At 39.8% G+C, this 26,083-nt stretch overlaps 2 protein-coding genes across 14 annotated transcripts in view; both read left to right on the forward strand.

Annotated features, from left to right (window-relative positions):
* Positions 1–2,871, forward strand: part of LIMS1 (LIM zinc finger domain containing 1) — a 71,359-nt gene extending 68,488 nt beyond the window's left edge. For 6 of the 8 annotated variants that reach the window (XM_017817423.1, XM_017817420.1, XM_017817421.1 and 3 more), the window contains exons 9-11: positions 446–521; positions 775–965; positions 1,354–2,871. In XM_017817423.1, the coding sequence (XP_017672912.1) occupies positions 446–521; positions 775–922 (224 nt within the window). In that variant the 3' untranslated portion in view covers positions 923–965; positions 1,354–2,871. The remainder of the gene's footprint in view (positions 1–445; positions 522–774; positions 966–1,353) is intronic. The other 2 variants (XM_017817419.1, XM_017817417.1) reach the window with 1 other exon arrangement.
* A 4,003-nt stretch (positions 2,872–6,874) lies between these two features.
* The window catches only part of RGPD4 (RANBP2-like and GRIP domain containing 4), a 32,908-nt gene continuing 13,699 nt past the window's right edge, over positions 6,875–26,083 (forward strand). For 5 of the 6 annotated variants that reach the window (XM_017817346.1, XM_017817348.1, XM_017817347.1 and 2 more), the window contains exons 1-20: positions 6,875–6,970; positions 9,470–9,537; positions 10,121–10,232; positions 11,071–11,223; positions 12,046–12,276; positions 12,712–12,857; positions 14,266–14,458; positions 15,173–15,263; positions 16,148–16,357; positions 16,866–17,044; positions 17,141–17,316; positions 17,615–17,738; positions 18,088–18,249; positions 18,569–18,706; positions 18,797–18,943; positions 19,374–19,556; positions 19,638–19,721; positions 20,135–20,270; positions 20,439–20,536; positions 21,066–25,584. In XM_017817346.1, the coding sequence (XP_017672835.1) occupies positions 6,896–6,970; positions 9,470–9,537; positions 10,121–10,232; positions 11,071–11,223; positions 12,046–12,276; positions 12,712–12,857; positions 14,266–14,458; positions 15,173–15,263; positions 16,148–16,357; positions 16,866–17,044; positions 17,141–17,316; positions 17,615–17,738; positions 18,088–18,249; positions 18,569–18,706; positions 18,797–18,943; positions 19,374–19,556; positions 19,638–19,721; positions 20,135–20,270; positions 20,439–20,536; positions 21,066–25,584 (7,225 nt within the window). In that variant the 5' untranslated portion in view covers positions 6,875–6,895. Of the gene's footprint in view, positions 6,971–7,518; positions 7,616–9,469; positions 9,538–10,120; positions 10,233–11,070; positions 11,224–12,045; positions 12,277–12,711; positions 12,858–14,265; positions 14,459–15,172; positions 15,264–16,147; positions 16,358–16,865; positions 17,045–17,140; positions 17,317–17,614; positions 17,739–18,087; positions 18,250–18,568; positions 18,707–18,796; positions 18,944–19,373; positions 19,557–19,637; positions 19,722–20,134; positions 20,271–20,438; positions 20,537–21,065; positions 25,585–26,083 lie in introns of those variants that run through there. The other variant, XM_017817351.1, reaches the window with a different exon arrangement.

Genomic DNA, 26,083 nt, shown 5'->3' on the forward strand with positions numbered 1-26,083 from the left:
ATGTGTTTGATTACATTTTGTCTTTCATTTCTGTGCACAAATTTGACACTTTTTTGTTGTCGCAAATTATAATAATCCAATATTTTGCTGGATTTCTCTTCAGCTGGAAACGTTTCCTGATTAAATTGGAAACATGGCCTCATAGAATGGTTGCCTGAGATCAGCATGGTGTATGATGAGGTGGAAGCAAAAATAGGAGGCAAAAATAGGTTAAGCCAGCCTTGCCTCAGAGACAGCTTTATCAATGCTTCACAGTTCTGCTACGCTACACTCCACATTTGCCTCCCTAGTCCTGCCACATAGTTATTATGGTCCTTAATACTTGATACAAGGATCAGTGACTGTTCTTCACACCTCATGAATATGTGAGATTAAAATTTTTGTAATACCTTTTTTTTTTTTTCTTGGCAATGCTAATGATTTCTTGTTTTTCACATCTCCCTAGTTGTGTCTGCTCTGAATAAGGCATGGTGCGTGAACTGTTTCGCTTGTTCAACTTGCAACACTAAGTTAACACTCAAGTAAGTGTATCAATAAGTGTGATGCCTTCAAAACATATCAGTAGTTCTCTTCAAAGTGTAAATATTGCTACAGTGTAGCTGTAACTGTATGAAGAACATCTAAGCAGCATTGAGGAAATATGTGCATCTTTCTTCCTCTCGCTCCACTTACTACTTTATGTCTCTGTCAGTTGTCTGTTCAGGTCTTCCTTCAGTTAGGCTTCCTAACTCTTCTCCTTTTCTGTCCTTTATTTTTCTGTGTTTAACTCTAAAGGGATAAGTTTGTTGAAATTGATCTAAAACCTGTCTGCAAACACTGTTATGAGAAAATGCCAGATGAATTTAAGCGACGGCTTGCCAAACGGGAACGTGAAGCAAAGGATAAAGAGAAGCAGAAAAAGAAAAAGCCAATCTGTTTGTAAACCCTTTTCCTTCTTACCACCATCCCTGCTGCTTTCTTCTTTGGTTAGTGCTAAGGATGCTTTTTTAAGCTTCTGCATGAATTTGTGGCAATCAAAACCAAAATATTTTTTATGCAGCTGCAACTTGAAATATTAACTTATGATTCCATTATCTGATGTTTAGTCTCTTTATCTGTACAATTAGGTTCGAAAGGCTTTTTAAATTACATGGTTAATAAAAATGGACATCTGGGTAAAAACTGTGTAGCTTACTCAACAGGGTACTGTAATCACTGTCTACAGTGTATATAACTTTGTAAAAGTAACTTAACATATATGTATAAATTGGAGGTTTAATATTTTGCTTGTGCACATTTAATAGGAGATTTTTTTTAATTCCTTTTTTCACAATCTCATCTGCTAAAAATTTGGTTTTTGCTTTGTTGTTTTAGGAATAAATTTGTTGAGTTTGATATGAAGCCTGTCTGCAAAAAGTGTTATGAGAAGTTTCCTCTAGAGCTGAAGAAAAGACTGAAGAAACTAGCTGAAACTTTGGGAAGGAAGTAAAGACCTCATCTGCTCTCCCCTTCCTTTGCGAAAATCTTAGAGATATTACTTGGTGGGGTGAGGTGGGGGACAGGCTGTGGGCTGCTTTGATGCTGCAGTCAGACAACAAATGATGATGTATGCCTTCTATCAAACCAAAATATCATAAGATTCTCTGTTCTCTTTACATGTATGCTTATTTGTTGATAAACAGACAATATTTCTGGACTAAATTAAATAGCAGCTCACCTGAAAGGTTTCTGACCAATAATGTAATTGTACTGATGCAGGAGACCCATTCTGTACACTAATCTCTGTGGAATTTTACAGAGAGAAAATTTGCTTGTGAGCACCTGTGAAAACAAACTGTGCAAATGTGCCCAACTTTAGGGGCATGAATTGTCATTTATGTTAATCAAAATATTAACCTTCATATTAAGCATGCAGACAAAACTTGTTCAACTCATGTTGTGATTTGGGCAAGAAACCAATGTACTTTGCCTCATGGAAAAATTCATGCTTGGATTTCAGGCTGAGAAGTTTCGTTAAGGAGCCTTGTTTCAGATGGTTTGAAAACTATCAGATTTCTAAATAAAGTCACTGTACAAATTACCTACTTCAGATAGATTATGCTTACATGATGAATGTTTGTACATCAGGCTTAGCATGAGATACCTATATAAAAATGTATTCCTATTGCAAGAAATGAGCATACTCAGAACTACTTGAATTTTGCTATATTCCACTTTAAATAACACATTAACTTTTATATATGCTTTAGCATTTTATTTACTTTTTATGCCTTATTCTGCTGGACCATACATAACAGTGTTCCATCAAACATATATAGTTTTATTTTTTATTTCATATTTTTATGCAAAAACTATATAGAAGGTATTTTCAAAAGATAACATACTTTGCCTTAATTATAAAGGATGTGAGAAGCGTTTTATTTCAAATGTGAACATCTGAATTTAAAATGTAGCTTCTAGACTTCAGTAATTTTCAGAAAAATACTGAAAATGCATATTTCAATTAACTGGCAATATTACTTTTACACCTGTGAGTGTAAATATGCAAGGTTCGATCCTGCTAGGATCTACTTCTTTAGCCATCCTCATGGACTGAGCTTACAAATAATCAAAATTCCTTATAACATACATTTAATTCTTTTATACTGTTGACTTCTGTCCATGCAAATTTGTTTTATTTTTCCCTTCTTATAGAAAATACAGTTACTTAGGACTTCTTGATGGTACTACATTATGAAGTACACAAACATTTTTTTTAACTTTTTTTTATATTAGTGATTTAAACAGATTTTATGTAATTACATAATAGGAAGTAAAATTTTCTTTCCTGTTTATGAAAAATAAACATCTGCTTTCCACTGTCATCAATAAAGGTCATGTTATTAAACCTTGTATCACCTCTTTGAAATGAGTGCTTGAGAAGGGTGGGAAAGCAGTACGGCTCTCTTGGTGCCGTGGGCTTTTACCTTGACTAAGTAAATACTTCCTTATTATCCTGTTTTAAAGGAGACATATATCTTTCCCAAAGGCTGTAGTTAGTTCTAAGGTTCATAAAAGAAACCACAGTTTGTTTCATAAAGAACAACTCGATTCTTCTAGATATTTTCTGAATAGGCACAGTCACTTGGTTTTCCTAAAGAAGGTATCTTGTCTGAGTTTAAAACATACACCTTCCTATTAACTTTTTCTCTCCTTTCACTGTAATGAACCTGTCACCCCAAACTTCACCTGTCACCCCAAAATATCCCAAACTAGGATATTTTTTGACTATTTTGTCTTACATAATTATTGAATGCCATAAGATTTATAAATGCAGTCCTGACTGCGTTGAAGACTAAAAAAGCTTAAAATGTCCCCCAAAAGCATTTACATAACTAGCATGGTAGCCCTGTTGGACTCTGCCGTGGATTCAGCAGACCAAACTCAGCAGTGCTTCCCCTTGAAGTTGTAATTGACTTCTAGGTTTTTCACGTTACACTGGGTGCACATCTTTTCCTTCAGCCTACGTGTGCCCAGCCTTACTGCTCAGAGTCGGGAAGGGTCCCTAACCTTGAGGCTAAACGGCAAGACCTGGATCACATCCCTGTTGCTTGGGGTTACATCCACCTACAGCACAGTGGCCTTAGGTCTGCTCTCCACTCTGGCAGCCCTGGGCCTTGACACAGGGTGGGTTTTCCATTTCCAAGTTCCTGATGGCGAACACTGTGCTACCGTTCACCAAGGCAGTGGTTTCTGTTTCATGAGCACGAGTAGGTGTATCTCAGATCCCACAATGTAGCACTGAGAGCATCTGGAGTACTCAAAGGTTGAAAGCCTGATGAAGCATGGAATAATATTCATTGGAAGGGACTACTAGAGATCAGCTAGCCCAGGCATCTGCTCAGAGTTGGATCAGTACAGAAGCCAAGCCTGTGAGTGTTGCCACAGAAGATTTCTCAGGCCTTTGTGGATAGTATGTTTCCGTGCTTCATCACCCTCATAGTGAAAATGTTTTTGTTATTACTGGGGTCCTATCTCAAGTGGAGAATTCCCTAAATCCATACAGCTCTCCTGAGAGCTGTCTATGGTGTGAACTGTCATTAGAATAATACCCCTGGACATTTTCATGAAGAGGATTAATTAAAAGAAGTTGCAAAGCAGAGCCAGGGAGCAAGGTAGCAATTAGACAACCTGAACAATTACACGTCTGGTGTTGAAACTCATTTCCTGTCCTGGCCCATCAGTATTATAAATATTTGGCATAGCTGCGCATAATTTCCTGAAAGAAGCAAGATCTATTATGCCCCTACAAAGTCTCTCAAAGACGCTGTGAGTCTGGGATTTGGGAATGGTTGCCTCAGAAGCTTTGCCCCTTTCTGCTCCATCAATCAATCATGTGTGGTCAAGAGAGATTCCTTTAGAAGCCCCTGCTTAGGCTAACAGTAGGGAGCACTCCAGAAAGCCCAATGGATGTTGCTGTAGGGGGAAGAAGCTGAGCCTAAGCCATTTTGCTGCTTGCAGTGGCAAGCCTTGTGCTCTGTTCCCATGGATAGGTAGTGACCTGAGCTGAGCACAGTCTGGTTGCACGGATAGCACTAGAGTCAATGCTGTCCTGCCCGATGTTGTGACCACCAGGGACAACATGGGGATGCCACTTCCACAGGGATGGGCAAAACAGTGACCAGTGTCGAAGTACTGGACCTGGTCTGTATGAAGGCAATTGCCCATGCCTCCCTATCAGCTGAAGAGCAGTAATGTTCTCCAGTGAGACAACTGAGTAAACTCCAGTGTAGTCCCCTGTACCAGCACGAAGACTTTTATTACTTAACCTGGCAGGTGCAGATAATAAACTGGTTAGTAACCCCAGCTGTAGACACATCATTAAAAAGTACAGAGAAAAAAAATGATCTTTTTTTAGGAATTAATTCCAGTGGCTAAATCACCATTAATAGAAGAAATAATAAAAGAGAGGCTCAGTTTGTTCAGTCAAGGTGCTACATGGATGCTAGCGGTCTCCTTACAAAAACAAGTTGGCTATGTTTCCTTATTTTTCCTGCAAAGAGGGTAAGATGTGGGGCCATCGGTATTTTTTAGATGTAGCAGGAATCATATGGCTGTCAATGGGTTGTCTGAGACTGAGAACTGGAGGGATTTTTAATTATACTTCTTCAGAAACAGAGCCCAATGGTCTCATTTTGACCGAAGTGTCTGAATTGGCAGGAGAGATGGCTAATTCCAGTGAGTAGAATCTGAGGCTGCCTGCTGGGAATTTCACCAGGGGACCACTATCCTCAAGCCACCAAACTCGTACAACTACAACTTGCAAATCTGTCCTGCCTTGAGGGTTGCTGATCTTGTCATCTTCTGGTCCATGTTCCCAGATGTACTTTGGAGCTTAATTGTTTAATTGTACCATTCACAGTGCCTGAAAAATAAAAGTTTCTCACCACAGCTGCTACAATATTTGGAGACTCATTTTCTAGAGCATCGGGTCTCGGTGATAAGGCTCTCATGCTTACGGATTAAATTTATAGCTGCTGTGAATGACCCAATATAGAATTATAGAATCTTAAGGATTGGAAGGGAACTTAAAGATCATCTAGTCCCAACCCTCATTGCCATGTGCAGGGAAACCTCCCATGAGACCAGGTTGCTCAAGGCCTTATCCAACCTCGTCTTGAACACTGCCAGGATTGGGGCATCCACAACTTCCCTGGGCAATATGTTCCGGTGTCTTACCAGCCTCACATTAAAGAATTTCTTCCTAAAATTCTGACCTAAAATTCTCTTCTTTCAATTTGAACCCGATACTCCTTGTCCTATCACTACAGTACCTGACGAAGAGTCCCTCTCAGGCTTCCCTGTGGCCTCCCTTCAGACACTGGAAGGTTGAAATGAGGTCTCCAAACATCCTTCTCTTCTCCAGGCAGAACAGCCCCAACTTCCTCAGCCTGTCTTTGTAGGAGAGGTGCTCCAGTCCTCGTGTCAACTTCTTGGCCCTCCTCTGGACTTGCTCCACGCAGTTCTGTGTCCTCCTTATTTCAGGAGCACCAGAACTGTTACAAAGTTTTAGGTGAGAGTTTATTTTATATACATATATATATATAGAGAGAGAGAGTATATTTCTGCTGTGCCTTTTGCAACTGGTCTTGTCTATCTCGCATTGGCTTTTTTAGCCACCAGCGCGCTTGTAGCAAACGTGGGTAAAGCCCTTCCCAAACCTTCGTTCGCAAAGCCTAGCCATGAATGAATGAGTTATTTAGCTGATAAATATATTATCTCGAGGAAAAAAGGCAACGCAGAAAGAACCGTGTATTGCAGAATACACCATCTAAGGAGTCTTTCTGTTGTGCCTTTTGCAATCGGATATGTCTGTCACGTATTGGCCTCATAAGCCACCAGCGTGCCTGTAGCAAATGTGGATAGAGCCTCCCAAATCTTCGTTCGCGAAGCCTAGCCATGAGTGAAATATATTATCACCTAATACATTATTATACATTATTTGGATGAGAGTTACATAGTTTTAGGTGAGAGTTTATTACAGCTGCAGGTGACAAAACGCTACAACTCGGTTCCACGCAGCCGATGATTTACTGTGACGGATTTCCCCGCCCCGCCTCTCAGCAGCTGCGCGCTCCCGTCCCGCCCCCTTGCGCATGCGCCGCCCCGGCCGACCCCGCCCCCCCACGGCCGTTGATAGGGGCGGGGGCGGTCCCCGCCCACTCGCCGGGGCTGCGCGCGCCGCACGGTGCGCGGGAACTTGCGTAACGAGCGGCGGCCGCGTCGCTGCTGCGCTTCCTCCGGCGCTTCCTGCCTTCCTCTGCCTGCGCTCCTGCTCCTGCCCCTCCGCGGCGCCGGGCCGTGCCCGCCGGCCGGCCGGGAATTGCGCTCCGCCGGGAGGCAGCCCGGGCGCGGCCTCCGCCGCCGCGGCGGCGCCATGATGAGGCGCACGAAGCCCGAGGTGGAGCGCTACGTCGCCTCCGTGCAGGCCGCGACTTCGTCCCCCAGAGAGGTGAGTGCGGCCTCGCCTTCCCCGCCCGCGCCGGGCCCGGGGGGCGCTGCGGCCGCTCCGTCGAGCCCATCTGGAGCACTTCCCGCACCCGCCTCGCGTGGGGCGGCAGCGGCGGCCCTGCCTCGCGTCCTGACGGGCGGCCCCCCTCCCCCCGCGCCGCCTGGAGGCCTCGCTGCCCGGCTGGGCCGGGGGGCGGCTGCTCTCGCTGCCTCTGCCCTGCCGGGGTGCGGGGCGGCCGCGCTTCGGCGACTCCCGCGCCGTACCCGGAGCCTCGGTGCTGGGGCTCGGTCTGCTCGGCCCGTCCGCATCCGTGGCGGTAAGAGGAAAAAGGATTCCTCTCTGGAGACACTCAGACCCCACCTAGACGTGGTCCCGTGTCACCTGCTCTACGTGACCTTGCTTTGGCAACGGAGTTGGACTAGGTGATCTCCATAGGTCCCTTCCAACCCGAAGTATTCTGAGATTCTGCGAGTTACGGTGTCTCTGGAAGAATCTGTGAGTCCTGATTTACTCAGGATCTCTGTAAGTCGAGAGAGCTAGGGGAAACTGCTGAGAGCAAGGGTCGTGGGGTTTCCCGTACTGGAGGTGCTTTCCCTAACTGGGAGCAATGGTTTGCCAGAGCTATGCAACTGGTTTTTACACCTGGTAAGTCTTAAAGAGTCTACCAGTTCTCTGAGTACTGAGTGCTTCAGTTTTGTGAGTTTAGTTCCTGAGTTTCTGGAGTTTCTCTTTCTTGGGAAAAGAATTGAAACAAGGAACATGTGAGACACTTTCAGTTTCTTTTTATGTGCCACGTGATTAATATTCTTGTCTGTATAGCACTATTAAAAGAGGAAGAACTGGGAAAAAATAATCTTCCTATTGTATTTTAGTAACTAGACAGGACGATGAGGAATTCTGCATGACTTTTTACCATTTTTCATTATATCTGGGAAATGGTATACAGGTCTGATGCAAATCATGAAAGATCCTGTTCTGCTGCTCTGAATTGATTTTATTGTGGAATTACAATATTCAACACTGTTGTATAGTGTGAATGCATCCATGTTCATCACTATGCAGAGGGACCTTTAGCAGGGCCAGTGTAGGTCCTCATGATTTGTACTTCTTTTCCAACAGTAACAAAGTTGTTCTGTGGATCGTGTAATTGACTTGAGTGCTGTTTAGAGCAGACCCTGTCAAGGACATCACTGTCAGAATCATGGGTGCTTTTTAATATTTTTGATATTCCTAATGAAGTCAGCAACAAAATAAATCCTCTTCTCTTGTGCTTAAGACCTACTGGTGCATATTTAGTTTGTTGTCTTTTTTTTTTTTAATAAGTAATGTTTGCAACTAATTGTATAAGCACAGTCAGTGGTCGAAAATGTTACTGGTGTTCTTATTGTGTTGATTTTAGGAGGAGGGTGCTTATAAAACTGCAAAGCATTTATTTTGAGGTTTCTTTTCATCCATGTTTAAAAGGAGATGCCAAATGTGACTCCACTCTGACAAATTTCAGTGTTGTCTTTTTATAACAGACTTCAAAAATACAGGCTGAAAACTCGAAGTATCCTGGGAGGCCTGCTTTTATTTTTAATGACTTTTTAAAATTTTGCATGAATAGTACTGGTGAGAGAGGGAGGGAGACTAGTAATTCAAATGTATTCAAAATGTACACACTTGTTTGGAATCATAGATGTAACTAGTTCCAGTATTTTTTTTATTTAAAAGCGAAATCTGCTTTTGAACTGATATTGGGAGTTGAAGCTGTAAATTTTCTGGTTTAGCTCTACCTTGAGGTTTTTGCTTGTAACTTTATCAGTTCTTTAGCCCATTCCTTTCACTCCTTTCCTCCTATTTGTGCTTCTGACATCTTGCCCTCTGCCAGCTCTCTGTGTTTCTTTTTCTTTTGCCCTTGTTACTTCCTTATTCTGCCTCCCAAAAATACCTTTGGAGGTGTTTCACCTTTTACCTGTATAATGTACATGTTCAAATTATTTTAGTCAGAAATAAACTACTGCATAAATACATTTCTTGCCCAAACTGAGAATGACTTAAAAATTCCTTTTTCCTTAAGTATATTTAAACAGCAGTGTCTGATGACAGTATATTACAGCAGGGCTAAATGACAGATATCTCTTCGTTTGTAGGATTTTTTTTTCCTTGCTACATTGCAATGAAATAAATTAAATGTAGCAGACCCTATTCTTCCACTCTCTTCAGTGCGTAGTGTACGAAATACCACGTGTATAAAGGCTTGTTGCTTCTTCAGTTGTAATCTCTATTTTGCCTAGTAGCCTTTGCCAATTATAGCAAAACCTTTTACTCTTTTCATTCTTAAACCTACATCTTTCAAAAACAAACCCATAAGTATGACGAGTGGATTTGAGCTGATAACTAGTTGTCAAATTCAGTCATCTGAGTATTAGGCATTGCTGAAAAGAAAGGTCACACTATGGAATTACTTTTGAAGTACTATATGTCTAAAGTATGTTTGTCATGGTTTTTCTCCTTCAGAAATCGATGAAAGGATTCCTCTTTGCTAAGCTGTATTTTGAAATAAAAGAATATGAACTTGCTAAAAGGTAACATGTGTTGATGTATGTTTGGTTTTTTGTTCTTTAAAATGTAAAAGAAAAGCTACCTTAATATGAAGTAGACCAGAGAAAGCAAGATCAATATCATGCTGCTTTAAGGTAACAGTAAATGTGGATATTGAGTGCTATTTAAATATTTGTAAAACAATAACTTAAAAGAAGGTTAGTTATGTGGTACTGGAAAACTTACCAGGCTGAAGTGGCTTTTTTTCCCCCTTCATTGTATTGAGTAGTTCTTACCATTTCTGCAAACTTCTGCTTTGTTGGGGTTTTTTTGGTGGGGGTTTCCGGGGTTCCGGGTTTGGTTTTTTTTTTTAATAAACAGAAATGGTGGCGAGTAAGTAGTATTAGTACATGTATAACCTGTGTTGCTGCTAACTTAAAGGTCTGGCCAAAGTATCTAGAACAAAACATGTCTATACTTCCTGTATGGTCTGGCCAAAGTATCTAGAGCAGAATACATCTGTACTTCCTGTGTGGCAGATTAAGTTGTCATTATAGCTCAAGGTGGGAGGGGAAGTCTTAATGAAAAATACTGGTCAAGTAACTGACTTTTTTTCCCCCTTCATAGATACATATCTACATACCTCAATGTACAAGAGAGAGATCCCAAAGCACACAGATTTCTTGGACAAATTTATGAAGCTGAGGATAACATAGAAAAAGCTTTTGGGTGTTACAAGGTAAGTATTACACTGACCCCTAATATCCTGCTTTATTTCTTCTAAATAGACTTCTAAAATCCTTCTGTGCTGAACATTCTCAAACCTATAGAAGAAAGCTTACTCCTGGGAAAACTGTATTACATTTGACAATGGAAGCACATGAAGCACTGCAGAGAAGATTCTTGACTCGATATCACTTGCCTCAGTAGTATATTTTTAAGTCACTTCTTTGTTTTTTGTTCTAGTCTTGATCTTTGTGCTACCTGCTGTTAAATTCTCCCCTTGTCATACATTGCAAACTGTGATGACAACTGGAGTCTAGTTGCTGCTATAAGACTGTAGACTTAGTGTGTTTTTTAGTTGGTTGATTTTGGAGGGGCAGAAGAGAAGGGCAAATCTGATTTTGATTAGGCAAGCAAATTCTCAGTCGAAATGCCTTTGTTCTGGTTTTGGAGAGAGAGACTATGTGCTCAGAAGTCTGACCAATACAGCTTTATGAAGTGGTATCACACTTCTTAAACTCTGTCTTTATTTTTTCTTTTTGAAGTTTCTACGCCTGGCTAGACTAGAGGTCCTTATAGTCCTAATGCCCGTATATAGGAGTAGCTAGTGGCAGATGCAATGGAGCTGGCTTTTGCATTATTTCTCTTAATGCTCTTCTGGATTCCAGCAGTTGCATCTGGGTGCTGTAAACTAGTAGTGGCATTTGGAAAGGCTTTTCTTATATATTCTGTGTTTATAGGTCTAATTCATTAGAACAGAATGTTTTTGGAGGTATAACTCTTACCTGTTCTGTATGGATCATAAGATCAAGTTGTCTTTTTATTTTTTTTTCCTCTTGTATGGGGAAAACTAGCGATCTGTGGAGTTGAACCCAACACAGAAAGATCTTGTATTGAAGATTGCAGAGTTACTATGCAATAATGACATCACTGATGGAAGAGCAAAATACTGGGTTGATAGAGCTGCTAAGCTCTTCCCTGGGAGTCCTGCTATTTACAGGTTGAAGGTAAGTTCAAAATTACCTCTGGCTTGGAGAAACTTTCTGCATCTGACCAGAGTACTTTTTGCATGTCACCTCAAGCAAAACTCTTCCTGGCTAAATTGTTTTAGAATCATTAGTATTAAAATTATTAGATGTTACATTCTTTGCAGTCTGACATTTTTGTCTAGCTTTCAAGAAAGCTGCAACTACAAGCTTTCATACACTATTTAATATTTCAAGGTTAATCCTCTTCAAAAATGCTGAGAAATGTTGTTAGTTATCACACTCAGAAAGTTAAGACTGGATAGGCACTACTTATTCTTTCTGTTGTGTCACTTGCAGGAAGGTGCCAGGCCTGTGAACTTGAACTTTCTTGGTTTACACTGCTTTTATGTTTTTAAATAAATATTATGATCAGCTTTGCGGAATGTGAGAAATGCTGTAGTTCTCAAATGCCGTGTAAATGCTTTCAGCCATGCAATGTCTCTTTTGCACAAGCATATTAATTTTGTATAGCTAGTCAGCAGTCACATTGAAGTCTCAAGATGTTTGGTTTTTTTAAGTGAGGTAGTCTATGGCAAGGTATGCTGTCATTGAACCAAGTGGTTTGAGAAGCATTTCTTGCCCTGGGTAAGAGGTAAATTCTTCTGAAGATTTTCTTCTGTGATAGTTATCTACATGTTTAACTATATGAGTATTTAATCAAACTTTATATAAAAGCTGAAAACTATTATGAGTAGTAGAGTTTAAGTAAGGTGGTCTTTTTAGTGAAGACTGTTACTGTAGTTGCTTAGGAGACTCACGTGGTAAATTAAGTATTAACACATTGCCTTCATGTGTTAACAGGAGCAGTTACTGGATTGTAAAGGTGAAGATGGGTGGAACCAGCTTTTTGACTTGATTCAAGCAGAACTTTATGCAAGACCAGATGACGTCTACATAAACATCCGACTAGTTGCACTCTACCGTTCAAATAATAGATTAAAAGATGCTGTGCTCCATTGTCAGGAGGCAGAGAAGAAAATACCTTTGCAGTCAAGCTTGGAATGGTGTTCCTGTGTTGTAGAGACATTTGAGGTGTTTAATCATATTTTGATCCTGTGATAGTCTTCCATATCTTTTTATCTGGTCTGTTTCTCTTAGTGTCATTACTCTGACAGCTATTTCTCAAGGGATTTAACTCCTTCAAATGCAAGTCTACTAAAACCAGTGGAATTACAAAATACTTCCTGTGGTGGTTTTTTTTAATTGGAATTTCCTCTCTAAAATTAAGCTTTATAGAGCTATTGAGTTTCTAACTACAAAAGCAGAGTTAGATACAGCAGTTCCACTAGGGATAAAATTGCTCAAGCAAATAGTTCCCTGGAACTTTGCTGCTGAAGAATATGTTAAGATCTCACCTGTGAAACTGGATTATGCAGTAAATGCTACTAGTGTGTTTTGGAGAAGTACTGCCCTTGCCTTCATGGAAGGATGACTGTTCCTTATCCTGTGATGAACTTTCTTCTTTAGGAATATCTGGAATCTTTACAAGACTTGGAATCTGATAAAAATAACTGGAGAAGTATCAAGAAAGATCATCTGCTGGCCTATTCCAGCTTTGTCAAACTCACACTTTCTTCTAGAGATGTTCAGGAGTGCAGAGAGGCACTTGAAAGGTACTGCTTAAACTTTCCTGTAATTAAAAAAAAAACAAACAACCTCTTGGAATAGTTTGGGGTTTTTTTGTTTCTGGGTTACAGAACATCTGCCAAGCTTCTATTTCACATATTTGTGGATGGGAGAGGTGATTCTCTGTATTGGCCACTAAGAACGGTTCTTGTATAGGGTGTGAACCCCAGGCTGTCTTTTGACTGAGATACAAGCCTTGTTTGAATGGTCAGCACACAGCCATGGAGAAGACTCATTGATATCCCAGGTCAATTAACTTTGTACCTTCTTTCCCTTCAATAAGAAAATATTGTTCTGTGCTTCAGCAATTGACTAATCCAGATTTTCTAGACAATTTGAAAAAAAACCACTCACCTAAAAAACTCAGAACAATCCAAACAAATCCACAATATAACCCTCAAAGTGGAAAACTGAACCCACTTCTTGTATATTGGCTTTGTCCTGGTTATTTTATTGTAAATTAACACAACACACTGGAATAGTTCGGAACTTTGTGAAGGGAGGAAACCATCTGCAGTAAGAACACCCTCCTTCAGATAAAACTAGTGGTATTACAGCTTACTTCAAGGTTACCATCTGTGGTGCACCTAGAATAGTACAAAACAATGTAGTCAATATATTAAGGTCTGTGTTCTTCTTGCCATTATCTTCCCTTTCTTACTGGCCTTTACTGACTTATATTTGTTCCTAAGTTGTGTAATGGCTATTATATTGCCTTTTGTAAAAATATTCTTCAGTCTGTTAATCTTGCGTGGGTATTTGAAGCAATGCAGACAATGGATGAGGAATATTTAATACTGAAGTATATTTTATTTATTTTTCTCCTTTGACATTGACCTTCTGGGTTTTCTGCTGCTGATTTATTAGAGCTTTTCAAAGTGTTTACATGTGAAGCACTTCCAGGCCATGGCAATGCTAACAGCCAGTATAGTTTTGCCCAGTAATTGAAAGAGTTTATAATTGTTTTCTGGAAAGCCTCTCTTGAGTGGGGGTTGTATACTTGCCTACAGCTACTAGAATTTCTGCAGTGCCTTATGTTTTTGAAGAACCTGTACAGAGTATTTTGGACTTTTCTGATAAATGAAGGAAAAGAAAGAGTAGAGTGAATAGTGCCTTCTGCAAGTCTCTACATCTGCATTAGTGAACAAGTTTATCTACATGGTTCAGGAGAATAGTTTTGAAAGTAGCTGTGAAAAAATGTGCTGAAAAAGATTATAAATATGTAGATAATGTTTAGTGTGTTTACTTTCTAGTGACTTGGGTTTAAGCAATAGAAACATTACTGACCATTGACTCACAAAGTTACTCAATTCACAGTTAAATAACATGTACCAATATCACCTGCTATAGCTTTTACCAAGACTCTGTTTTGAATGAGTCTTCTCTATATTTTAGTTTTGACCGAGCACTTCAGTCAGTGAAACCGTATGTGAATGGGGCTGATGAGTTGTATCGTACCTATGTGGAAATGAAAGGACAGCTGTACATGCATGCTGGAACTTTGCTGCTGAAAATGGCCCAACACAATGAGGCACAGTGGAGAGCTGTGTGTGAACTAGCAGCATTGTGTTATCTCATAAGTTTCCAGGTAAGTGATTTTTCAGTTTATGCCTTTAGTTGATGCAGTTCCTGAAATGTTCTTGCTGTGCACATGTTGAACTCCTGTATTCCTGAGATGAACTGAGTGCTTGTCTACCTAAAGGAGGACTCTGTCCTCACCCTTTCACATTTGTTTAAAAGGTTTCAAATGACATGAATAGGGTAAAAGTACACCTTCAGCTGTTTCCCTTGTCAGAGTAACCTGATTCTTAAAGGTTAGTGCAATTATTTTCTGCAGTATATTCCCTTTTCCGTAGTACAACTGAATACACACGTTGAGTGTTATTGCTATAGGGAGGGAAGGAGAAGAATTCAATAGTTCCCATATACCTTTTGTGTAGGCAGCAGAATTAAAAATATCAAGCTCCTTTGCATGTGAATTCTTTGTCTTGATCATCCTTTTTATGCCATTGCTTGTATTCCAGGTATTACTTGCTCTTGTGTACACTTAATATTACTTTTAGTAGCTGTAATTGCACACCTATGGGCTTCGGGTGGATTCTCTGCTCTCTTCACCCACCCCACACCAGAACAGAACCCCATCCCTGGATATATGATGCAGTACCTTCAGAATGAATGATGTCTGTTTTCCTTTGGTTTCCTAATGCTAAAAAGACACTAGTTTCTTAATTTCTAAGATTATATTTAGTTGTTCTGCTCCTACTGTGAAAAAGCTGTAACAGTTTTCTCCTTACTTCACCAGGTTCCTCAACCAAAGTCAAAACTAATAAAGGGGGATCAAACTGGACAAGATGTGCTAGAAATGATGGCCTGTGATCGAAAAAGCCAGTCTGGTAATAAAAATAGCTGCATAGTTCCATTTTAGCATTAGAGTTACTGTAAAAAATAAGTAATTTGTTAAAAAACACATTGTAATCTTATAATGTTACCACCGCAATATGCAATAAAACTTTCTAGATTCTGACTACATATGTAAATAAAAATACTAGTTTGGTTCTGACACCAAAAGTGTTTTTTTTTCTCCTCTTAAGCATGCTGGTAGTGTGGTTTGTTTTTTTGTTTGTTTTTTTTTTTTTTCCCAAGAGTGGTGGGGGTTTTTTCCACCTTCTTGACTCTCCAGCACACTAAGGTAGAACTTCACTTTTATGGTCTCTAAATCAACTTGAAATATCTTTTACCTATTGATACTATTTTACAAGCATTGTTAGCCCCAAGAGGAAAAGAAAACATTACTATTTTTTTCCCCAATCTTTTCATCTCGTTTTTCAACTTTGTTCTTTTTGCTGCTAAGTACAGACAGTTTTTCAGTCTACAAAATTCTTACAGGACCTAAATGAAAACAAATGAACCCATTAAACATCAGGTTCAGTTATTTCAGAATGGATTTTGTTAACACAAGCTTCTGCTTCTATTATAGCTACTTATTTTAAGGTCAGTTGCAATGCCCCTAGAATAGTAATGGTAGGATGGCTTTGTTTTCTGAAAGAGCTGGATTTGCAAATGCCTTGGCATTGTTGTCACTTCGAGCTTGGAAAACCTATGTGCTGATACACAGACCTAATTACAAGGAGAGCATATCTTAGCAGTCTGTAGGTTTCATAAGGGGAAATCCTGATTCCTGCCAAGCCTTCAGTAGCAAAGAACAGTCCAGTGTAGCAAATGCTACTTTCCTCATGTCCACTGCTTTGTTAATGTGAAGTGTATTTCTGTTTTCTAGGTCATATGCTGCTGAACTTAAGCCATGGCAAGCAAGACTTCTTTAAAGAGATTGTGGAATCATTTGCAAACAAGAGTGGTTCATTTACGTTGTTTGATAGCCTGTTTGAGAGTGGAGCTTCAAGGGAGAGATCTTTTATTGGCACAGATGATATTGGAAATATCAGTACACAAGCACCAGTGCAAGTGGAACTCAATAAATACGATATTGGTAAGAGGTGTTACTTTCTGAAACTCAACACAACTTCATGTGTTGGAGTTCTTCTACAAATACTTCATATTGCAATGAAAGACAAATACCTGGCATAGCTGTCCAAAGTTGCCCTAATGTCCTAGGAAAAACTTGTACTTTATTGCAAAGTAGAGAAGTGCTTCTTGAATAATTCCTTTAAGATTTCTGGAGAAGGAAATAGGTTGGCTAAAATTAGTTGCCTGTTGGACTGAATAAAGTGAGGATGGAAATGGAGGAAATCTGAGAGTCACTCTGTCAGAAGCTCAAGGGGTTGATGTCTGTGAGCACTTAGATGAACGTGATATGTTTGGCTAATCTGAAGTTTGTAATCCTTCATAAGTGAAAGCTGGAATCTTGATGTGCATCGATCTGTAACGTATCTTTGGCTGCTATGACAGAGGGAAATGTGAAACCTAGCTTTGATCAGATACAAGTCTTGATGACTTGTAGGAAGCTGACATTTGTGTCCAACCTTGGTTTTGCACAGGTGCTGTTCGAATGCACAATGGCAGTCTCCAGCACCTCGTGTGGCTTGGCTTGCAATGGAACTCCATGTCAGTCTTGCCCCCGATGCGCAAGTGGTTAAAACAGCTTTTCCACTTGCCTCAGGAAACATCAAGACTTGAGACAGATGCTCCTGAATCCATTTGTTTGTTAGACCTTGAAGTAAGTAAACTTTCCAAGTTTTTTAATGTACAATATAAATTAAGGGGGTTTTTTGTTTGTTTGTTTAATACTTTTTATTTTTTTTAATAAAAATAGGTATTCCTACTTGGGGTGGTATTCACTAGCAACCTGCAATTGCAAGAGAAGTTTAATTCTCACTACAGTGCACATCAGCCTCAATTCTTACCATTGCCAGTGTGCAAACAACTCTATACTGAAGACCAAAGATCCTGGTGGGATGCTGTTCGTACCCTTCTTCAGAGAAAATCAATGTAAGGCTTTTTCAGTTTGGAGATATTTGATCAAGCTCCATAAAGGGAGCTCGAGCACCTTTGATTGGTCCCAATAGATTCTTGAAAAATTAAGTATTTTGGAAATTGAAGCTTTGTTCTAGTAGGGACTTGATACGTTTGAAAGACTTGTAAAAATAGAATTTTAATTTCTAACAATGCATTTCTAAACAAGGCAGGTTAGAACTAAAAACCGTGGGATGTATTCATCAAGTAAATGCTATGTGAACAGATGAGAAACATTAAATGCTAATGAAGAAATGTTTCTTCTGATATTCAGACCAGGAACAGCAGCAAAACTGAGGCTTACTGTACAGCGTGGCATAAGTACTCTGCGGACACTGGAGAAGCATGGCCTGCAACCTGCCTTAATCATACATTGGGCAAAAAGCTTGCAAAAAACAGTAAGCTGAGATTGTTTGTTTGGTTTTAAATATGTAGAAATGTTTTTCTGTTTTCCAAACTATGAACAGACTTGGGTGACAAGGGATCAGATGAGTATGTAATATTGAGAACAGCTGTTAATTTTATTAGGCAAATTTGTTGCTCTAGTCACTCTATAATAGTCCCTCTATAAAGTACTGGTTTGAACTGCAATGTTATTTTCTACGTGTATGTTACTTTACATAGCTTTGTTTAGTGTCAGAGAAGGACTCTTGAAACTTTTAAAGAAAATAGAAGGATTTGTATGAATAGCATTTTGACTTGAACTTTTTGAAAGAACATGTGCTTCTGTTCCGTTTTCTTCACCAGGGAATCAACCGGAACTCTTTCTATGACCAGAAGGAATACATTGGACGAAGTGTCTATTACTGGAAGAAAGTTTTGCCTATGCTGGAAATTATCAAAAAGAAGAGGAGTATTTCTGAACCTACTGATCCTCTCTTCAAACACTTCCATAGTGTAGACATTCAGGTACAGATTGATTAAGCCAAGGCTGAAGTAAGAGAAGGTCTGTGTCAGAAATGTACATAGTTGAGGGATTTTTGTCTACATTGTGCAACTCACGTTGTTACTAGGAAACTATTAATGATGAGATTCGGTAATATCAGCGTTTGATAAAGGGGGAAAATCCTCTCCTTACAACTTCAGTCTTACCTTTGAAATCATGTTTACGATTGGAAGGCACTGAACACCCTTAGTACAAACTTTCTTGATAAAGAATTCTCCCTGTATTATAAGAAAAAATGTCATTCCGTTGTTAGGTATGAGTTGTCCTTCACTTTATTTGTAGGTCTTTCAGGTTGCAGCATATGAAGAAGAGGCACATATAGCATTTGCCATGTTGGATGCAGTTGATGGCAAAACTGATGATGCTTTGTTAGCATTTGAAGCTATTGAGAATGTGGTTTCATACTGGAATCTTGCCATGGTAAGTTTGTAAGTTACATTACCCTGAAATGCTTTCCTTTATTCAGTTGCCTTCTGACTGATACTAATTAATCTGCATCCTGTTCTTTAGATTTTCCAAAGGAAGGCAGAAGAGATCGAAAATGATGCCATGCTGCCAGAAGAACACGAGGAGCACAAAACTTATCTTCTTAAAGCCAGGTATTATCTAATGAAGATCATTGCGGAAAGCTCCTCAGATATGTCAGTAACTGAGAAAGTAAGTAATTCTTGCTTTAAGAACTTTTTTCAAGACACAGAGGGGCTTAGGTTACTGTTTCAAAATGAAGCTGTTTGCATTTAGGTTACATTTTTAGACTAGTCCTTGCACTAAAGCAGGTTAAACTCTGGGTAACTTCTGTAACCTACCAGATCATGTATTATCCTGATTACTCTGTGGATGAAAGCTTTAATGTAAACAAATAGCTTTTGCCACTGCCTTTTTATACAAGTTGATAGTTTGAAAAAATATAATTGCTTGTGAATTGTTTTCTTATGTGAATCTTAACAGATTTAGAGCTTTTCTGAAAAAGAAATCAGTATTTGTATAATGAAAGCCTTGTGAATTGTTCAGCCAGAATTCTGAATGTAATCTGTCTTGCTCTGAGGGAGAATTGCAGTCATGACTCATGTTTCAAATAACTTTCTAGCTGCCCGTGTCTATTGAAACTGTGAGGGAAGTGCTAGATACAGTGATCCAGGAACTTGGCGAGAATGTTGAAGAGGGAAGTCCTGCCTTCAGAAATGGTCTGTCACGAACTGTAGATTCAGCAACGAAACATTCCACTCCATCACCAACTAAGTTCTCTCTTTCTCCAACTAAGAGCTACAAGGTATGTTGGCCAGTTATTATTTCAGGGAATTATTATGTCTGAAGAAAAATTCACAAGATTCAATAAAATTTTTTTTCCTAGTTTTCTCCTAAAACTCCTCCTCAGTGGGCAGAAGATCACAAATCTATACTTCAAATGATTTGTCAACAAGTGGAAGCTTTGAAGGTAAAAATTTTGTCACCATATTCAGTGAAAAACAGTTGGCCTTTGAGTACAAGAGTATATCTATTGTTTAAAACTTCTCTTTGGGACTTAGGCAGGTTCGCTGATGCACCCCATCTGGGGACTGTATGTGCAGAGTTCTGCTTTTATCAGTTTGGTTCTCATCCATTTGGCTCTTTTTTTTTTTTTTTTTTTTTACTGGCTTGTTCTGGCTTTGGAACACGATGTTAGTACTTTGTACTGCATGGGCAGATCCTGCATGATTCTGGCAAGTACTTCTTGGGGATTTCTTAAATTACTGCCACCACTGAGCTTGAAAATGTGTTTAAATAGCAAAAGGGTAGGGATCATGTTTTATTCTATAAATACCTGCGTGATACATACTTACACTCTTGCTTGGAACGCTGCCTTGACAGAATGAAATGCAAGAAATGAAACTTAACAATTCCAACACAAATGCATCTTCTCGCTGGTCTGCTGAAAACTATGGAACAGATACAATGCCAGACGGTTATCAGAGAGCACAAAATCTTCATGAAGCACCATTAACAGGCAAGTTCCTGCAGAATTCGTACCTAGATGCTTAGCTAAATTTTTGAAAATAATGCCAAAATGTTTTAATGATTCACAATTAAAAACTGATTGCTATGGAGAGTCCATTCAAAACAACAACAAAAAATGATCAAGTGTGAACTTTGTTTTCCTGGTGTTCCTTTTTAGTTGCTACCACTGGTCCATCTGTGTTCTACAGCCAGTCTCCTGCCTATAACTCTCAGTATCTTCTCGGAACTGCCGCAACCAATGTAACACCAACAAAGGTGAGAAAAATCTACTCACTTCAGCTGCTTCTAGTGACCTCCTGAAAAATGACTGCTTTTGATTCTATACATAGTTGGATGTAATTCCAGTTCCTTATGCAGAATTTGGTTAACTTGGACTGCTAGTCCAAGACTAATTTGTCTTTCTGCCTAATTTTTGGGATGTGGAGTCTGGGAGGAAAAGCCAGCAAAATATCTGCTGTATGTTAGTACATTTCTCCTACAGAGTATGTATGATAGCGCTTTATCCCCCCCTCCAAGTAGTATGGCAAAAGAAAATGGGAGTTTCAAGGCTTTTTTCCATAAAAAAGCAGCCCACTCACATTGTGCCCCTTTTTCAATGCTTGTTTTCAAATGCCCTTCAAGGTTTAATCAGTTTAAACTAAGGTAAAATTAGTTTAGATTTAAACTTGTATGAAAGTATGCCCTCCTTTTAAGAGTACATGTTATGCGGGCTTCAGCACAAGTAGGATTTTGTCCTCTGTGTTGTCATAGTAAGCAAAGCACTTGTTTTCTGCTTTTTCTTCAGCCTCCTGTCTATGGCATGAACCGACTTACACCTCAGCCACATATATATTCCTATCAACCACCAATGCATACACCACCTCTGCAAAACACTTCTGGTTGTATGTTTTCCCAAGAAATGTACGGCCCACCTCTACGTTTTGATTCTCCTGGTACTGCGCTCATTTCTCCTCGTGCGGGTGATGACTATTACAATTACAGCGTTCCACAGGCAAGCACAAATCCAACATTGCCTAAACCAGGCTATTTCACAAACCGTTCAGTCACGCCACCAACTTTAAAGCCCGCAGAATCAAAAGTGATGCCTAAATTTGGACAGCCGGGAACAACTGAAGGATCAAAAACACCTCTGCCAACACCAGCACAGCCAAGTCAGACACCAACTTTTAAATTTAAACCTAACTTCAAGTCTAATGATGGAGACTTCACCTTTTCTTCTCCCCCTCAAGTAGCACCACAGCCTCTTAATGCACCTTATAATAGCAGAGAAAGCCTCTTGGATCTTCTGACATCTGATAAACCTTTACAGGATGATAGATACGTTGAACAAAAGCCAGTTAATGATCACACAAATAGTTCAAGAAATATCTTCAATTTTAGCAATAAGCATATTCCAGGCATCTCTCTTAGAGAGAACATGGGACAAAATGCACACAAAAACCTGGCTTTTGAGAAGAATGATACATTTAGTGTTCAAGAACCAAGCAAACCTGTATTTATGACTTCAAATTCAGATTTGGCGAACAGAAGTCATGAAACAGAGGGAGGAAGCAACCATGGTGGAGATGAGGATGATGATGGTCCTCATTTTGATCCTGTGGTGCCACTCCCTGATAAGATTGAAGTAAAGACAGGTGAGGAAGATGAAGAAGAGTTCTTCTGCAACAGAGCCAAGCTCTTTCGTTTTGATGCAGAATCTAAAGAATGGAAAGAAAGGGGAATTGGAAATGTGAAAATACTGAAACATAAAGTATCTGGCAAATTTCGTCTCTTAATGAGACGAGACCAAGTGCTGAAAATCTGTGCAAATCACTACATAAATACTGATATGAAATTAACTCCAAATGCTACATCAGATAAGTCATTCGTATGGCATGCTTTAGATTATGCAGACGAGTTGCCAAAACCAGAACAGCTCGCAATTAGATTTAAAACGCCCGAGGAAGCAATGCTTTTCAAAAAAAAGTTTGAGGAGGCCCAGAATATTTTAAAATCCCTGGGATCAAATGCTGACGCATCTGTGACTCAGAATAGTGGAACCGCAAAAGAAACAACAAATCAGGACATCAAGGAGCCTAGCACATCCATTTCTGGAACCCTGAATTTGAGCTTTCAGTTCCCGAAAGATGGGGTGAGCAGTGAATCTGACAGCAAAAGCAGCCTTACAGCTACATCAGCTGCATCTGGCCCTACTATTTCATTTGGAAAGGATGCTCAGCAAGCCTATTCTTCTGGTGGGTTTGGGCAGCATCTCATGAAGAAGGATCAGTGGGAGTGTAAAGTAGGTTTAGTTCCAAATGAAGCAACTGCAAAGAATTGTGTATCGTGTCAAAATCCAAATGAAGATGTGTGGGAAACACATGACGCCCCATTAACTGGCTCTGTAAGTTTCAAAGCCAGTGGTAACACAGTGCAGGACAAATTTGGATCTGCTTTTGCTAAAAAGGAAGGTCAATGGGACTGCAGTGTCTGTTCAGAAAGAAATGAACCCACTGCCTCCAAGTGTGTTGCCTGCCAGAATCCAAACAAAAGTAATACAGGAGTATCTAGTCAACAAACTTCTGCTAAGTTTGGCCAAGCAATTGCTCCAAAGGCTATTCAAAATGACTTGAGTACTGCTTTTTCTAAAAAAGAAGGTCAGTGGGACTGCTCTGTATGCCTAGTCCGAAACGAAGCAAAAAATGTGAACTGCTGTTCTTGTCAGAGTCCTAACCCTCAGAATCAACCAAATATGCCTATACCTACTGTTCAGGCATCCCCTGCTCCTGGGTTTGGTTCCATTGCTGATACAAGTAAGCCACAGAAAAATGGGTTTGAAGGGCTTTTTACTAAAAAAGAAGGGCAGTGGGATTGTAGTACTTGTCTTGTGAGGAATGAAGGATCTTCACCAGCCTGTGTAGCCTGCCAGGCACCAAATCCATCTGGTAAGCCAGCTGGTGATGCTTTGTCAGCTCCTCCTTTTGGCTTGAAAAGTAAATTACCTGAACTTGATGGAGGACAGTTGGGAACAGGCTTTAAGTTTGGTCTTGAGCAAGGCAAGACACCATCGTTTACATTTCAGATTTCTTCTGATACTGAATCTAAGTCTGCAAAGGAAGGATTTAACTTTTCAATGCAAGTGCCTGCAGGTGGATTTAAGTTTGGGATACAGGAATCTAGTAAAAATACCACTAAGAAAGATGATCCATCCAAAGAGTGTACAACTGGCTTCTTAAAAAGCACTGATGAAAAAGACAAAAAGGAACTGCCTTCAGATAGTAGAATTGGATTCCAATTTCAAGAAACAGCAGACAAGGAGAAAGGTGACTTTGTTTTTGGGCAAAATAGCACTTCCACTTTTGCGGAGCTTGCAAAAAGTACTCCTAAGGCAGGCTTTCAATTTGGCAAAAAGGACCCTAACTTCAAAGGCTTTTCAGGTGCAGGTGAAAAGCTGTTTTCTACACAGAATTCTAAAATGGATCACAAAGCAAACACATCTGCTGACCTTGGTGAGAAGGATGATATCCATTTTGAACCTATAGTTCAGATGCCTGAAAAAATAGAACCATTTACAGGAGAGGAAGATGAGAAAGTGTTATACTCCCAAAGAGTAAAGTTGTTCAGGTTTGATCCAGAAACAAGCCAGTGGAAAGAACGTGGGGTCGGCAATCTGAAGATTCTTAAAAATGAAGTTAACGGGAAAGTAAGAATATTGATGCGTCGTGAGCAGGTACTGAAGGTGTGTGCAAATCACTGGATAACAACAACAATGAACTTGAAACAGCTCTCTGGCTCAGACAAAGCATGGATGTGGATGGCCAATGACTTCTCTGATGGTGATGCAAAGTTGGAACATCTGGCAGCAAAATTCAAGACACCAGAGCAGGCTGAGGAGTTCAAACAGAAGTTTGAAGAATGTCAGAGGCTACTGCTAGACATACCACTGCAGACACCCCATAAACTTGTTGATACAGGTAGGACAGCTCAGCTTATACAGAAAGCAGAAGAAATGAAGTGTGGCTTAAAAGATCTCAAAACTTTTTTGACAGATGACAAGACTAAACTGTCAGAAGAGGAAAATGTCAACTCTGTTAGTGCCAGCAGTACTTCTGATCTGGTTATAAAGCCACATGCTGAAAGTACTGGCCCTACTCTGGAATGGGATAACTATGACTTGCGTGGAGAAGCATTGGATGATAGTGTAAATAGTTCTGTATATGCAACACCTCTTGCAAGTAGCCCTGTAAGGAAAAATCTGTTTAGATTTGGAGAGTCTACCACTGGTTTTAGTTTCAGCTTTAAATCTGCCTTGAGCCCGTGCAAATCTCCTGCCAAACAGAATCAAAGTAGAACATCAGTAGGCACAGATGAAGATTCTGATGTTACTCAAGAAGAAGAGAGAGATGGACAGTACTTTGAACCTGTGGTGCCTCTGCCTGATCTTGTGGAGGTGACTAGTGGTGAGGAAAATGAGCAAGTTGTCTTCAGTCACAGAGCTAAGCTCTACAGATATGACAAAGATGCAAATCAGTGGAAAGAGAGAGGTATTGGGGATATCAAGATATTACAGAACTACGACAACAAACAAGTGCGTATAGTAATGAGAAGGGACCAGGTACTAAAACTCTGTGCCAATCATAGAATAACACCAGATATGAATTTGCAGCAGATGAAAGGATCTGATAGAGCATGGGTGTGGACTGCATGTGACTTTGCAGACGGTGAAAGGAAAGTAGAACTTCTAGCTGTGCGATTTAAGCTGCAAGATGTTGCAGACTCATTTAAGCAAACTTTTGATGAAGCTAAGCGTGCCCAAGAGAGAGAGACACTGATAACACCTCTTTCTTCTCGTGCCAATACACCTAAGGAATCTCCATGTGGTAAAAACGCTGTAGCTGTGCTAGAAGAAACGACCAGAGAAAGAACTGACCTCAGCCATGGTGATGGTACTTCTGATGTAACTGTAGAGGCTGCAGAGGTGTCAAACACTTCTGAAACACCAACAAAAACAGTGGTTTCTCCTCCAAAGTTTGTATTTGGATCTGAATCTGTCAAGAGCATTTTCAGTAATGAAAAGTCAAAGACATTCACGTTTGGAAATACTTCAGCCACTGGTTCGCTCTTTGGCTTCAGTTTTAATCCTCCAAAAAAACCTGAAAGCCATATTCCAGCATCTCAGAACACAGCACAAAAAGAACCAGAAGTCTCTGAACCACCGAAAAGCTCTAATGCTACTCAGAAGCCTGTAGATAGCAAGGTAGACGACTTTCCTACTACAACACAAGATGGTCCCTCTAACTTCTCATTTAGAATTCTGGAAAAAGGTGAGTGTCAATTGAAGTAGTAATTTATTCAACTACACGACTTATTAAGCAGCCAGCTCTGTGCTACTCATTACTCTTTATTTTCTCGAGAATACATAGTTTCTTTCAGTTCTAATGCAGGTATCTATATGTTCTCCAGAGTTTCAACTAAATGAGAGAATTTTAAGCCATAAGTATTTTTGTATAAAAATGAAAGTGTGTGATGCAGGATGGAGTTTTGTTTACTGAGAACAGGGATTTCAGGTAGGGAGCTGTAACTCTGAAGTGCTGTATCTGAATCTTGGACTTAAATGCTCAAAGTGTCTGTGGACTCACTTTGTGAGACTTAAATAGATGGCTGATTTGTAGGTACCTGAGCCTTTGCCCTGAGTCATAAAGTGTGAGAACAGCTAATGTATGCTTCAGTTAAAATTTTAATTATCCCCATGATTGAGCAGATGGCTATTCTAAAATACTATGTACCTTTGTTTCAAGTCTTAAATATTGGCCTCAGCAATTT

This window comes from Lepidothrix coronata, unplaced genomic scaffold (assembly GCF_001604755.1).
Source record: "Lepidothrix coronata isolate B3197 unplaced genomic scaffold, Lepidothrix_coronata-1.0 Scaffold60, whole genome shotgun sequence".
In the NCBI taxonomy this organism is placed as follows: domain Eukaryota; kingdom Metazoa; phylum Chordata; class Aves; order Passeriformes; family Pipridae; genus Lepidothrix; species Lepidothrix coronata.